This window comes from Vipera berus (genome assembly GCF_964194415.1).
Source record: "Vipera berus genome assembly, chromosome: 2".
NCBI lineage: Eukaryota > Metazoa > Chordata > Lepidosauria > Squamata > Viperidae > Vipera > Vipera berus.
In genome coordinates, this window is record NC_138203.1 from 35452053 (window position 1) to 35467413 (window position 15361).

Here is a 15361-nt window from a genome sequence, read left to right on the forward strand (position 1 = left end):
GCTACCAGTTCTGCCAAAGTGGTGCGAACCGACTGAATCCCACCACTGGTGAGAAACCATATTAGGCAACCTGAGATCTTTAGAGGATGAACAGAATATAGATCTAATGAATTAATAAAAACAATTTATACCAATAATACAAAAGAAAATATGCACTTACTTCATAGGATTATTTTCAGGCAAATAATAAATAAAATCTCTCATCATCATTTTGGAGCGATCTTCTGGCGTATTTTTTTCAATTACTGGATATTTAAATTTCAGTTGTTTCTAGAAACATAAATTAATATAGTTTTATAATTCCATAGATTTTTATTTAAATCTCGTTTTAAATTTTATCATTTATATATATTTAAGAGCTTTCCATTTGCCATATTCAGTTGCTAGCTTGCTTTATTATTTGTTTTGCCGATATAACTATCTGCTATTACTTTAATTTTAATACATTTTATAATGTTGAGAGATAGCAGAAAAAACATATACATTTATTTTTTAAAAGTGTATATGTATGATATAATGAAACCATAACTAATTACCACTAAATGGAAATTTGTCATAAAATTTACCCTACCATATTCAGAAACCAATGTAGTCAAAGAGCGAGACGTGCTCAGGCCACGGATGGCATTGGTTCCTGCACCTGGCCAACTCCGATTCCACACTTTGCCCCATAGGCATGCAAACAAAACAAACACTTCTTTCCCCCACAGAGAATGGAAGCTTCCGGGGGCCATATTCTGTTTTACAGAGAATTTGTGTTTGAACTGACATGATATTACAGCACCCAGGAGCTTCCACTGTCAGCGTGAAAAGCATTTCCAAGCCAGGTCTCCTCTCCCTCAAAGAGAAAGAAACCACGGCAGAGAGGAGACAGATTTTGCAGGAAAAGAGGGGGAAGCAGTTGTGGGGAGCGGGGAAAGGAACAGGGTGAATATTGCAGAGCCTCTGCGGTCAGTTGCTTGTAAGGGCAAACGACTGCTATGGTGCTGCAATAGTAATTTTGGGATTTGCTCGTAAACACTAGGGGGGCACTGATCATGTAACTTTGAACGAGTGTTAAGTGAACACTCGTAACTCAGGGATTACCTGTACTTCCATATTGTAACAAGTGATTCTTTACTTCTCACAAGTGAAGACTGCCTTAGTTCAACAGTGGGGGCTAAGATCTACATGCAAGAGGTTACAGGATGAAATCTATTATTTCCAGATAATGATAAAAAAAATCTTCTCTGAAAGACCTGGTTAAAGACAGATCATCATGGAGAAGCTCTACCCATGTGATCACTAGGAGTGAAAAACAACTTGATGGTGTATAATCACTCTCTAGAATTAAGAAACTTTTGCCATTCAACACTGAAAAAATATCAAGCTGGAAAAACCAATTATCTGATTCACTATAGGATAGTTTCATCCCAAAAAACAAGCTAGAGCCCTTTCTGTTTCATTCTGATACTTCAGATTAATATTTCAAAAATAGTTACTTTCTCTTTCTTCAATTCTTCTTTAAGCATCTTCCTTAGCTTCTGGCTTTTGATAATTTTCTCACGATCTGAACAAATCCTTTTCTTATTTGTTGAAGCAGATTTTGTCTGCGTTGTTTCCTCTTCCATCAATGTTTCTTGGGTGGGTCTTTCTTTGAGGGGCGAGCTTGTGTTCTTCGGGAGAGCTTCATCATTTCTCTGAGCTGGCATACACATGCTAGGTTCTTTACTAGCAGATTTTTTAAATGGAGAGAACTGTGGCACTTGAGGAGCAGTGGTTTTCTTTTCGGGCAATATGGAAGACTTGGAAGAACTTTCCACATCAATCTTTTCAAGTAAAGATGTTTCTTTTTGAAACGAAACATTACTAAAAGCAGGAGAGGGAGGTCCTTGTTTTAGAGAGCATTTTGATGACGTATCAGCAGTGGGTTGTATAGGTGGAGGTACAATTTTTGGTTTTATAAGATTAGGCATAGTGGATATCCGTTTTCTTCTGTGTGGAAATCCTTCTGCATTTTTCCTGCGGTCTCCATCTCCACTTTTATCACTGGTCTTTTCATTTCTGGAAAATTAAGAGAAATATTAGCTAGGACCCAGATTGTTGGGGGCAATTAAGCTGACTTTGTAATAATACCGCTTGGGGGTGTGTGTGAAAGCCCTAATAAGCAGGCATATACATAGAATGAAGGCTACTGCTAAGCTTGTAAGCCGCCCTGAGTCTTTGGAGAAGGGCGGGATATAAATGGAATTAAAATAAAAATAAAATAAAAAAATAAAAATGACAAAATTTCTTTGAAAGATAGTAGGGTAATTATATTACAGTTGACATAAGGGACGTGGTGCCTCAGTGGGTTAGGACGCGGAGCTTGTCGATCAGAAGATCGGCAGTTTGGCGGGTCGAATCCCAAGTGCCGCGTAGCAGAGTGAGCGCCTGTTACTCGTCCCAGCTTCTGCCAACCTAGCAGTTCGAAAGCACGTAAAAATGCAAGTAGAAAAATAGGGACCACTATGGTGGGAAGGTAACAGCGTTCCGTGGGCCTTTGGCGTCTAGTCATGCCGGCCACATGACCACGGAGACGTCCTCGGACAAGCGCTGGCTCTTCGGCTTTAAAACGGAGATGAGCACCGGCCCCTAGAGTCGGAAACGACTAGCACACATGTGCGGGGGAACCTTTACCTTTACCTTTACCTTTACCTTACAGTTGACATAATTGTACTATATTATAGTTAATTCTTATGGAAAACACTCAGATGCTCTTAGATTAAACTTGAGACCTAAACAAATATACTAGGATTTTATGGCTAAATGAATATAACTCAATTAATCAATTTCCCAGAAACAGAACTATATTATCAACAAATATTTATTTGGTATATTTATACACTGCCATGATTGGTAGAAAAATGACTCAATAAGCAGGGCAAAATACTACAATTACAATGCAGGTTCATGAATCCAGTAGTTATTTAATAAAAAGTTCTGTGAATATTTTGGGTTTCCTTCAATCTGTTTCCCTATACATACCAACTCAGAAATAACTACTACTGAGATCAGTGGGATTTACTTCCATGTAAATATATAAAATATATCATAATGCTATAATTAAATCCTGTGCATGTCTGTTAAGAACTAATTAATCTATTTTTATTTTGTGATCCAATTCTGAAAGGCAGAAATATTTTAAAAAACATTAAAGTATCATCATGACAAGAATAAAAATGTTAATAAACATATTTTAAATATGTACTGAAAACTGATAAATTAGGTTACAAGCAACACATATCAAAAATCTTGCTGCAAGTTAAGTCTTGATTTTTCCTTTTAATGTTACAGTTATTATCTGAGCTCTCTCTTTCTCTGCTTGTAGTACAATGTATGTAACACTGTACAGGTAATCTTCGACTTACAACCACAATGAAGCCCAAAATTTCTGCTGTGAAGCGAGACAACTGCAAAGTGAATTCTGCTCCGTTTCGCAACCTTTCTTGCCACAGTTGTTCAATGAATCACTGCAGTTATTGAGTTAGTTACACAATTGTTACATGTATCTGGCTTTCCCATTGACTTGGCTTGTCAGAAGATCACAAAAAGGGATCATGTGAACACGGGAGACTGCAACCAGCATAAATATGAGTCAGTTGCCAAGCATCCAAATTTTAATCATGTAATCATGAGGATGCTGCAATGGTCAGAAGTGTGAAAAATGGTCACAACTTACCACTTTCAGTGCTGTTGTAACTTCAAATAATCATTAAATGAACTGTTGTAAGTCAAGGACTACCTGTACGTTATCTAATTAGTTATAAGAAGCTGATATTAAAGGTTTATGAGATTGGCAGGGACTTAAATAACAAACAGCCCACATTTCTGATGAACATACTGACAGCATTATTCATTGTACAGGTGGCTGATATGTTTTATATACTATATTATCATTGGATCAGAGTTTGGCCAATGCAATGCTTCTGCATTATCACCACTATACTTGGAAAATTTCTCTATATCAGAACAGCAAGTTGGTAGGATTCCTACAGTCTATTTAATGTCAATAACTCTGCATGTTCACACATTACAAGTCACTAGACTCAAGTCCAAACAGCTCGGTTATTACAACACAAACCTAAAGTTCTTTCACACATCTCTTTGAGATGGCAGTTTTGCTGACTCAGAAGAAAGGTATGAACCAGAAGGAAAAGCTTTTTCAAAGCCGGGTCCTCAAATATCGTAGTAAACGAGCGTCATACATCTAATTTCAAATCTGTCTCTCACGCTAAAAAAAGGAAACGGGGAAGCTCCGGCGATTTCTGGCAAGAAGACCAGCGAAAAACCATCAGTGACAAGCTAAAAACAAACCTAAGTTACCTGATACTGTTGTTACTGTCCCCGCTCAGATGAAGATCTTCAGAGGCGGCAGTATCACCGGGATGGGGCACCGAATTATCCTCGGCCATAGAAGACCGGGTGGTCGGTGCCGAGTCAGGTTGGCCGTCGGCATCAGTGGTGGCGGCGACCGCCGGGACAACTGAGCTTGTGCTGCCTCCACTATGGCCGCTTCTCCCTGCAGCATTCGGCCGTACATTGGGCTTCACGCTAAACCTGGCGCGGCGGAACATCGTGTAGCGAGGGAGAAGCCCCGACACTTAGTAAAAGTCCAGCGTCGCCGGCGAGGCCGCCTCATGTCACCGGCCCCGCTCCGTCCAATTCCAGCTCCCCGCCCTTCCTTTCTGGGAGAGGACTGAATCAGCTGCTCCTAGACCAGGGGTAGGCAACCTCGGCTCTTTTATGACTCGTGGACTTCAACTCCCAGAATTCCTGAGCCAGCATGGCTGGCTCAGGAATTCTGGGAGTTGAAGTCCACGAGTCATAAAAGAGCCGAGGTTGCCTACCCCTGTCCTAGACGGCGTTAGTCGCGTCATCATTCTGCGACAAAGCAACCCGAAAGGTTTGGTTCTTATTAACGGTTAGCGTACCGCTGCGTTTCAGAATGTACTGAAGAAAGGGCAGCTGGTTTGTTAATTCATCGTTGGATACGAGATGGGAGGCAAATACATTTTCTAAAGAAATAAATCCCATATATGGTAACGCCTATGACATTTTCCGTATTTCGTTCCCATCTAAAGTCTTGTTCTTATCTCCAGCCAATTGCGCAATTCTGTATCACTGGCTTGTTTATTTTCACTAAGAAAGAATGCCTTAGCCTACAATTCCATTAATTGGGGGAGAAGGGACTGTAATTTCCAGAATTTTACACTGAGACACAAGATTAGAAAAGTGCCATTATTATAGTAATAGTATGAGATAAGAACATAAGTGCCTCTTGAGTTCAAAGATTTTAAAAAGTATGTCCTAGTGCAGGGGTAGGCAACCTCGGCTCTTTTATGACTCATGGACTATGCTGACTCAGGAATTCTGGGAGTTGAAGTCCATGAGTCATAAAAGAGCCGAGGTTGCCTACCCCTGTCCTAGTGACTTCAATTGCATTAATATAAAATTCACTCCCTCTTCCATATGACAGTCATTCAGATAGTTAAAGATTGTTTCCTTAATTCCTCAATCTTCACTTTTTGTAGCTAAATGCTTCCAGATTCTTTAAATACATCATTTCACACAGGACTTGATTTCCAAACCTCTTACAATCTTATAGCTAGCTAATTCCAGTTTCTCACTATTCTTTTTGAACAATAGCTCAATTCTGTGGACCAAATTAATTTGATTACAATCAGTGATACAACACAGTCTCCAAAATGATTCATTGGAACATCTGTAAAAATTATCATGCACCAGTAATGAAAAATTATTTATTTGAATCCCATATTTATTATTTTCACAAATAACTCAAGGCAGCAAACATAGTCAGGACAACTTCCTTCTCCTATTTTCCCTACAACAAAAATCCTGTGAGGTAGGTTGAATTGAGAGTGATTGGCCCAAAGCTGGCTTTCATGGCTAAGGGGGGACTTGAACTCACATCTCCCATTTTCTAGCTTGGTTCCTTAACCACTAGACCAGGGGTGTCAAACTCAATTTGATTGAGGGCCGCATCAGCATTGTGGTTGCCCTCAGGGGGCCGGGTGGGTATGGCCAGGGTGGGCGTGGCCTACTGGGTGGGTGTGGCTAGAGTGCGTATGGCCTACTGGGTGGGCGTGGCCAGCTGTACATCGTTCGCATCAAGGGTGCCTATGAGGGCCTGGGCAGGAGTGGGACAGATCTGAGGGTCTCTGGCAGAAGGAGGGTCTCTGGGCCAGGGCCAAGGCAGTGGGGGCCGTTCCCTCACTGTTTCCAGGATGGCTTCGCGGGCCACATGAAACCATTTCGTGGGCCAGATCCGGCCCCCGGGCCTTGTGTTTGACATGTCTGCACTAGACCAAACTGGCAAGAACAGAGTTGAAAAAGCAGCATTAATATATCATGGGATTTCTGAATACAGACTGATGAAGTCTTGGTTCATAACACACAAGACATAATTATGGTTTGGAAAAAGAAAATATGGATAATTGATGTGGCAATACGAGGGGACAGTAAAATAGGATACAAAAAAATTGGAGATCTTAAGTATTAAGATCTAAAAATTGAAATTGAAAGATTATGGCATAAACCAGCTCTTGTGTTCTCAGTAGTTATCTGCCCACTGGGTGCTGATACCTAAAAAATTGGGATGGCACTTAGAACATTCAAATGTCAGTTGCAAAAGACCACAATACTTGGACCCACATATATACTGTGCCACTATATAACGTTTTACGTTCTTGAGAAGAACCCAATGCTTATAAAGACCAATAGCGGCTAAAGAACTGCCAACTCTGATTTTCCATTGTTGTGAACAGAGAATAATAATGAGAAGGACTAGAATCGGTGAATAAAAATGCCAAATCCAAGCAAAATATCGGCCTGACAGGGCGACCCAACTGCATTTTTTCCTAGCTCTTCTTTCGAGGGCAACAGCTTAGATCAGCGTTTCCCAACCTTAGGAACTTGAAGATGCGTGGACTTCAACTCCCAGAATTCCCCAGCCAGAATTCTGGGAGTTGAAGTCCACGCATCTTCAAGTTCCTAAGGTTGGGGAACGCTGGCTTAGATTATTTGAATCGTGCTATTCTGTTAGCAGGGGAAAAAAAAGAGAGAGTTGACGGGTACCCGCTAACTTGGAAGCTACTGCCATAGTTCAGACCCAGCCGGAAGGACTACAACTTCAGTCAGCTGCTGAAAGCAGACGTAACCACCCAAACAAAGGCGGCTTTTCTAGAATTGCGCAAGCGCAATAAGAGGCGGAGCGTCCCCGAACGGCTCCCTTCGGGACGGAGAGCTGTGTGGCGTGACGTCACGGAGGCGGTCCTTTACTTAATAAAAACTTCGGCGGGTGGGGCAAGCAGAAGGTTCTGGTTGTTGGAGCGGTTGGTGGGGAGTCGGAGCTCGCGAGCGTAACGGTTGTTACCGCTGGGGTTATTGTTTTGCCATGGCCCGTAAGTATTCGGCCCGACTCCCACCCCAGGCGGCCCCTCACGCTGGGTCGGGGCCCGTTAAGGGGGCGAGAGGGGCAGTGCACCGCGCATCGGGCCTTGCGGAGGCAGTAGGCCAGGGAGGGAGGCGCCTCTGCCTGTTGTTCGTGGCATCTCCGTGGTGGGCGGGCGATCTTGGGGTCAGCAACCTTATTTAATAAAAGTGGAAGCTTCAGCGATGTGCGTCGCAATTGGTGTTGGTTTATGGACAGGGGTCTTCAAACTTGGCCCTTTTATGACTTGTGGACTTCAACTCCCAGAATTCCTCAGCCAGCAAAGCTGGCTGAGGAATTCTGGGAGTTGAAGTCCACAAGTCATAAAAGGGCCAAGTTTGAAGACCCCTGGTTTATGGATTTTCTTACCGTCGCCGCCGGGGCTACAAAATACGCTTTTACAAGGGAAAGCTGGCTGGGGAAAGGGCAGCTTTGATCCTTCGTTTCCGCGGGTTTTATCCGCTCACGGGGCGAAGGGAGCCGTTCGGTGTTGGTAAAAAAGAAAAGAAAAGGTGTCGTCAGTTGTAGCCCTTGTCATCCTCTTTTAAGTCTGCGAGGTGAACTGACCGTCTCACCGCCTTTCCACTCAAATCTGCCTGTGGGCTCATCAGTAGCTCTGAAAAGCTTCGAGAGTCAGCTGTGAAAAACTGTTTGGTGTTCGCATCGCACTCCAGTGTGTTCTTCAGACCGCAGCACAAGCATTACTTAGAAATAGTTGCTTTGTTTTAAGATTATGATTTCAACTGATGTGGATTTCTAGAGAAAAATAGTTCAGTGTGATCTGCTTTAAAATTACACAAGCCTAACAGTTATTCCATAAGCAAATTGGGCAAACTAGTCTGAGAAATAATGTATTTAGGGCTGCAACTCGATGCATCCTAAAAGCACACTACTACTGCTTTGTGGATATCGCAGCTAATGTTTTTTTTTATATATTGAAACTTGCATTCAAAAACCTGCAGTTTCTGTGCAATACTGTATATTTAAATCGTCTGGTTTGGCAGTACAGAATGCATAGTCCTTACTGAATGAATTGACAAGCTTGGTGTGTTTTTTTCAGAGACCCAAATTGTTAAATGTGGTACAGATACACCTTATGACAGGGGTCTTCAAACTTGCCCCTTTTATGACTTGTGGACTTCAACTCCCAGAATTCCTCAGCCAGCGTGCCTGGCTGAGGAATTCTGGGAGTTGAAGTCCACAAGTCATAAAAGGGCCAAGTTTGAAGATCCCTGCCTTATGATTATAGTGCCTCTTCACTCAAGGAACTAAAAATTATATGCATGGTTGTTTATGTTACTTGTTTATCCTTGCAGTAGTGCTATAAAATAGGTTAGTCAGAAACTGATTCAATTTTTCTCCTCTAGCACATTTTTATAAAATCAGCTTAGAAATAATAGGGGTTTAAGACTTCACTGTAGTAGTGTGTTTATTTGATGTATTTTATTGGTTTTCAGTCCAGAAAATTGTTGTTTGGCTAGAATTTAGGTTTGCTTACATTTAAATATGCCTGAAAAGTATTGTTCCCTTCCCCCCCCCCTTTTTTATAATAAGACTTTAAGAAATATTTTTAAAAGTTACAAGAAGCATTGGCCAAAACTGGAATTAATAGAATTCAAAAAGGTCTTATTTTCAAGACTGATTTCTAACAATGTAAGATAGGTTGTAAAAGTAGATCAAAATAAAAAATCACATCCCGGTTAAAATATACTTCAAACTTAAAACATTTGATTCTAAGATAATTTTAGGATTGAACTATTGTACATTTTAAAGTTTCAAATTCATACTTAATCACCAAACTACTAAAGAGATTCAACAAATATGCAAACAGTTTTCCTAAATTTTATAATGGCAGATAAAATCTTTAAAACTACATTATATTAGTATATTTCATATTAAGGCCCTGCAATATTATTTTCTTGTGTTCTGCATTTTCAAAATGTTTATATTTTGCTTACAGACAAACACCTGCTGAATCAGATCATAAACCTATCTACTCTCACATTCTGTATCACTGTGGCCATCTAGATGTATTTGAGAAATTCACAAGCCAGACTTAGAAGGCAATGGCCACATTCCCCTGTTGCTTTCTAGCAATAGGCATGTTATTCATAGACACTGATAGCCTGATACTCCATGAACTATCCAGCCTCCTTTTAAAACATCCAAAAGGGCTACCTATTCTCACTCGTGGCAACAAATTTCAAAAATAAGAGCCTTGGTGGAGCAGTGGGCTAATGCCTCCTTAAGTAACACCAGCTGCCTGCAATTAGTGCAGGTTCGCATCCCACCAGGCTCAAGGTTGACTCAGCCTTCCATCCTTCCGAGGTAGGTAAAATGAGGACCCAGATTGTTGGGGACAATTAAGCTGACTTTGTAATAACGCCACTTGGGGGGGTGTGAAAGCCCTAATAAGCAGGCATATACATAGAATGAAGGCTACTGCTAAGCTTGTAAGCCGCCCTGAGTCTTCGGAGAAGGGCGGGATATAAATGGAATTTTTAAAAAAATTTAAAAATTATTGATATTAATATTAATATTAATAATTGAAAAGTTAGAAGGTACTTTCTTTGGAGGTCATCTAGTCCAACCCTCTGCTGAGGCAGGAAATCCTATACATTTCAGAGAAATGGTTGTCCAGTCTCTTTATGTTTTTAATAATGTATTATTTCAATCTAGAATCTCACTATTTAGTTTCAAAAGATTACTTTGAGTTTTAACGTTGTAATTTTCTGACTTTCGTTATACTGTATGTGCCTCTATCAAACCTTGCCCTTGCTTTTAAGCTAGATTTCCATATGCTATATTCTTGTTTGCCAGAAAGCTGCTGTTTAGTATTATGCGTAGAGAGTAAGGGAAGTGTCTTGATAGAAATATGCAAGAAATATTACTTAGGCAAAAGAGACTAAAACATATCTTAAATCCAGAGAAACAAGGTAACATTGGAAAGCGGCTCAAGCAAATGCCCCTTTAATTTGTATGAAAATTAAAAGAGCAAGCGGGTACAATGCAATTAATCTCATTCTTCTATATGTCTGCTTATTTTTATTTTAATATTTCAACTGATTTACCTGCAATAAATGTTTGAATGATTGGCCTACAGTTATCATTCCTTTAAGACGGGTCCCCAACCCCTGGTCCATGGACCAGTACCGGGCCGCGGCATGCCAGCAACCGGGCCGCACAAACAAGCAAGATGCAAGCAGCACACAAAACCACACACTCTCTGGTCCGCAGAAAAACCTCTCTCTCTCCACAAAACCAGTCCCTGCTGCCCAAAAGGTTGGGGACCTCTGCTTTAAGAGGGTCACTTCACCTATTTTAGACCTATGAAAGACATGAAGATGTTTAAGATGATTTGTGAACAGATCCATTTCATATTTAAATTTAAATTCTCAAGTGGATACCATTTGGACGTGGGTTCATTAAATTAAGTTGGTCATTTTTAAAAATTATTTTTATGTATATCTTAAATTCTGCCATTTAGAATTGACATTGTTTTGTTTCATCAGAAGCAAGTAATTCATTCAGTTCCTCTGCTGTTTCCTTATCTCTTCTCATATTTTTAATATTTCATTAGTGGCCCAGTGGGTTCCTATTCCAAATAAATTTGCAGAAGTTTTAATATTTTCTGCTTCATAGTTTTTTACATACATTCTTTTATCAATTGGTTGCATATATTTGCCAAAGTTTGTTCTTTCCTGTTTTTCTTATTTGAGCAAGACTTCCATTTTTAAAGTCATCTTTTGGTTATAAATGCATTTCAGACTGCTATAAAGGAACAATTGGGAAAAAGTACAACAGGTTCTTAGAACTGCAAAGAGTTTGCCGTTCCTAAATATTCAATTTCCTAATTAGTTTTATAGTTTATATAATTAGGGCATGCATTTTTAAAGAGCAGTATATTAGCATTGCCCAATGTTGATTTGTACCCTAGCCCATATAGTTCTACCTAGGAATTAAGCAAAGAAAGTTTCTTGCGATGAAAAGACACCTTGCATCCAGGACACACTCTTTAATGCCACACTGGTAGCTGAATTTGATATTGTGGGTTGTATTTTAATACAAAATGTAATTACCAGTAATTAGCCTAAAACCTGGTCTGTTACTTTTACAGGTGGGAACCAGCGTGAACTTTCCCGCCAGAAGAATATGAAGAAAGCCCAAGAACAGAGCAAGGGGAAAAGAAAAGAGGACACTTTGTCAGCTTCTCAGAGGAAACAGAGGTATAGTTGCATAATCTGCAACACCTTTCATATCTTAGCTCATGAATGAATTGTACAAATCCTGCATAAAAGTTTTCTGTGTGCAGAAAAACTAGAAATTTTGCTCTTTTGAATGTATTGATATTAAATTGATGAGTTCAGCTCAGTACCTGAGATTTATTTGTGATGTTTTGACTTCGTAAAAATTGGCACCACAAACTGACTTTATTCTTTCCTTTTTACAGAGATTCTGAAATTATGCAGCAGAAGCAAAAAGCAGCTAATGAGAAGAAAACTCTTCAGGCAGGAGCAAAATAATATGTGGCTACAGAGAGGACCTAATAATGCTGCAGAATCTCAAAATATAGGGCCTAAAAAGACATATTTGTAAAAGTAGCCAGACATTAAATGGTTAATGTTTATCTTCTACTTGCTTGCTTGTCCAGTATGCATTTATTTTAGAATGTATAGTGTATTTGCAGCTGACTTGGCTTTGACTGAATTACTAGATTGGATTGCATTTTAAACTTGTATTTCCCTTTGCATGTCTGTTAGTAACAGTAGCAATAGCCAAAATATATGTTATTGTTAAAATGTTTGCTCAATAAATTGCTCGTGTTATTATACCAGTTATTATATATGCAAGTAGGCTGGGAAATGTATATGGTAACACTCTTACATTCAGAAGTGATATTTTAAAAGGACAGGTATGTGTACTTGCTTTTCACTTTGTAAAAGGTCAGCTGTAAAGTTAATCATAAATTATTTTTACAATAAAAATATTGCATGACATATTGTCAGAATTGGGTACTCAAGAAGCTCCAATAGTTTTTCAGTTATTGCTAAAAATATGACATAATTTAGGGAATCCTTTGTCACATTTAGCACAAATTACATGCCTTTTATCATGTGTTCTAATTGCAATCTTGAGTATTTAATACCATTCTTCAGTAATTGCAAACCAAGATTATATGTAAAATTGCAATTAAAATGTAATTTGAATTAAAATATAAACTATATTTTGAGTAAAAATTGGTTCAGTATAAGTGCAGCAGTCAAGGAATGGGTTGCTTAATTTTACTAATGTGCAAGATTATTTCTAAGACAGTTGGTAAGGATCTTATTTGAACAATTAGTTTTACATGCATAATTGTGTTTCAGTTTATGACAGAACCAGACTGACCTAAAATTAGATCAAGAGAATCTTAATGAGAACAGCAACTTCTTCTGAACAATGAAATTTTATTAGCATACGTGTCATTTGGAAGAGGATAATTCAGGGTGACCTTAACTTAATTCTGAACACATCAAAGATTGTGTGCTAGAGCATACAAAAAACTAATTGCATTGTTTGAAAGGTACAGATAATTCAGAGTCTTTTAGATCAGAGAAAGAAATTTTTATTGTAACAAAGTAGATATTTTGAAAATGGCTACAAGCTAGATTTAATTTTTAAACAAGTATAGTTGTGATTTAAATGTGATAAGTTGGTATAAAACTTAAAAGTAGAGACAACCTTGCTTTTTTCCTGTGATGTTACTAAATTTTAGTTGCACGTGAGAATTAAAAAATAGGTGGATTTTAAATAAGACTAACTTGGGAGTTTAGGTAAAAAATTGGCCTTCTGGATTAAGAACAATTTGTAGATATTACAGATACAGTTCCAAAAAGGTGCTTTAGAACATATGGCAACTGTAAAATGATTGAAAATTAAGAAATATTCCTAACATTTTAACCTACAGCCAGTTTCTATGATACAGTATGTGCTTTGTCTTCATTAATTGGACGAGTAGCTGACAACAAAAAGTTAAAGAGATGAGATATCTTTACTGCCATCTAGAAATCATTTGGATTTTTGCAGCCTTGCTGTAATAAACCCCCATTTCTCATACATTTGCTCTCTTTTCTGCTCTTTGCACTGTTATCAGCGGATACAGAATTGTAGGAAGATAGTAGAATACTTAGAAAAATCAATTTAACTTAAATTCTTTTTTCAAGCAATATAGTTATTGTATTGAAGTCTTTCTCACAGTCTTTTATCATTCAAGTTGATCAGGGTCAGTATTTTTGTTTTAAATATTCTCTGTAAAGAATTTAGGGGTACTATATTTTACTAAAATTTAACACTAACCCTCATAATTATGTAGGCATCTGACAGTTGTGAGATTAAATTTATTGCACGTACCAGGATGCAGTGTCTGTAGGTGGCAGTGTATGGCTTTTTCTTTAGGACTGAAAAAAATGGTCAGATTAGGAAAACTACCACAAAAATCCTAAAGTTGTATGCTAGCCAAAAAATTGAAAAACTTTCCATAATAAGGCAAATGATTTTTGTATTGTCGAGAAAACAGCAATGATATGTTAATGATATCACCAAGAGTAAAGTCAGATTCAAATGAAGTCTGTGCGTTAATGTAGACAGAAATGAGTTGTATAGAGAAGAAACACTGGATGAGATAATTGGTCCCAAAGAATATTTCATCGTAAATGCATTCTATAACAGATTACCAAAGAGCCATCCATCTTTCAAAGATCATTCAATCATTCTTATAAATTTAAGCTTTTAGGACCATCTTTATAGATCTTAATAATTTTCAAATATATTTTTGTCATTTTCAAAACAAATGCAGTGGGTGGATTACAGAAGTATCCTGAAAAATGCATTGCCATGTGTGAGCAACAAATAATGCAGCAGCATGGAATGAAATAAAATCATTTGGAAAGAGTGGTTCCTTAATTTTGAGCATCAAAATTTTAAGTATAAAAAATGAAAGGCCTTTTAATTCATGACAAACTCCGCATAACGATGAGATTATTACCCACTTGTTTTCTTGCTTGGCATTTGGCAAAGTGAGGTACAAATCTTAAACAGTAAGGAAACTTAACACCTGGAGGATTTTCTATTGTGTTAAATTTGAGTACCATTAATGCTTTATGCAAAAGACAATAGACAATAGACAACAGTAAAGAGGAATATTTCAAATATTGTAGCTCTACTACTACCCACCTCAGTTTGGGAATTGGTGGATGTTTGTTGGTCAACCATTGGTATAGGTTCTGGTATAGATTCTGATAAACAGACTTCAGCTTCTGGCCATTAGTTTTAGCCCTTGCTGTATTTTGTCAAAAGAATATTGTAATACCCTACCCTTGTTTGCTAACAAAAAGCATTGTCTTTGGTGGTGGTGGAAGGGAGACACTTAAATACACTAATGGGTTGCATTAATAGCAACTGGCAGGTACTCCATCCTGCTCCTTGGTACTGTACCAATTACTGATCAAATTGACACAAACACACTTTGCAAAGAAGTTAAGTACAGTGTGCTTCATAACTATGTGTTGACCTAAGCTAAGCTAGAAACTGGCAGATAGTTCTAGTTCTGCCTTAGGCATGAAAGCCAACTGGATGACTTTGGACCAGTCAGTCTCTCTCAGCCCAACCTACTGCAAAAGGAAAAGAAGTGGAGGAAGGAATATTAGATACATTCACCACTTTGAATTATTTATAAAAGTAATAAAGGCAGGATAAAAAAAAATCTAAGCAAGAAGAAATGGGTCAGTTGATGGTGGGTAAAGGATTGTCAGATTAATTAAATTTATGGGCTACGCCAAGCAGAACACTGGCAGTCCCTTGGAGATAGGAATTAAGGGTGGTATGCTTGTGGCTATAGAGTTCTTGGAAAAC

General features: G+C 38.5%; 2 protein-coding genes across 8 annotated transcripts in view; one reads left to right on the forward strand and one right to left on the reverse strand.

Annotated features, from left to right (window-relative positions):
* Positions 1–4727, reverse strand: part of BDP1 (BDP1 general transcription factor IIIB subunit) — a 52257-nt gene extending 47530 nt beyond the window's left edge. For 2 of the 6 annotated variants that reach the window (XM_081315715.1, XM_081315714.1), the window contains exons 1-3: positions 4345–4727; positions 1482–2043; positions 161–270 (exon numbers count right to left, since the gene is read on the reverse strand). In XM_081315715.1, the coding sequence (XP_081171841.1) occupies positions 161–270; positions 1482–2043; positions 4345–4595 (923 nt within the window). In that variant the 5' untranslated portion in view covers positions 4596–4727. The remainder of the gene's footprint in view (positions 1–160; positions 271–1481; positions 2044–4344) is intronic. The other 4 variants (XR_014024865.1, XR_014024866.1, XM_081315716.1 and 1 more) reach the window with 4 other exon arrangements.
* A 2604-nt stretch (positions 4728–7331) lies between these two features.
* Positions 7332–14376, forward strand: SERF1B (small EDRK-rich factor 1B). Of its 2 annotated transcripts, XR_014025192.1 has the most exons (4): positions 7332–7442; positions 11589–11697; positions 11922–12087; positions 12838–14376. XR_014025192.1 is itself a non-coding variant. In XM_081318225.1 (3 exons), the coding sequence occupies exons 1-3, from the start codon at positions 7436–7438 to the stop codon at positions 11992–11994; spliced, it is 189 nt and encodes a 62-aa protein (XP_081174351.1). In that variant the 5' UTR covers positions 7332–7435; the 3' UTR covers positions 11995–12468. The 2 variants fall into 2 exon arrangements, 1 of the variants encoding a protein (XP_081174351.1); XM_081318225.1 differs by lacking the exon at positions 12838–14376 and having other exon boundaries at positions 11922–12468.
* Positions 14377–15361: the final 985 nt, after the last annotated feature.

Coding starts and splice junctions, on each gene's coding strand:
- SERF1B (XM_081318225.1), top strand. Junction 11,698..11,921: donor GCTTCTCAGAGGAAACAGAG/GTATAGTTGCAT, acceptor TCCTTTTTACAG/AGATTCTGAAATTATGCAGC.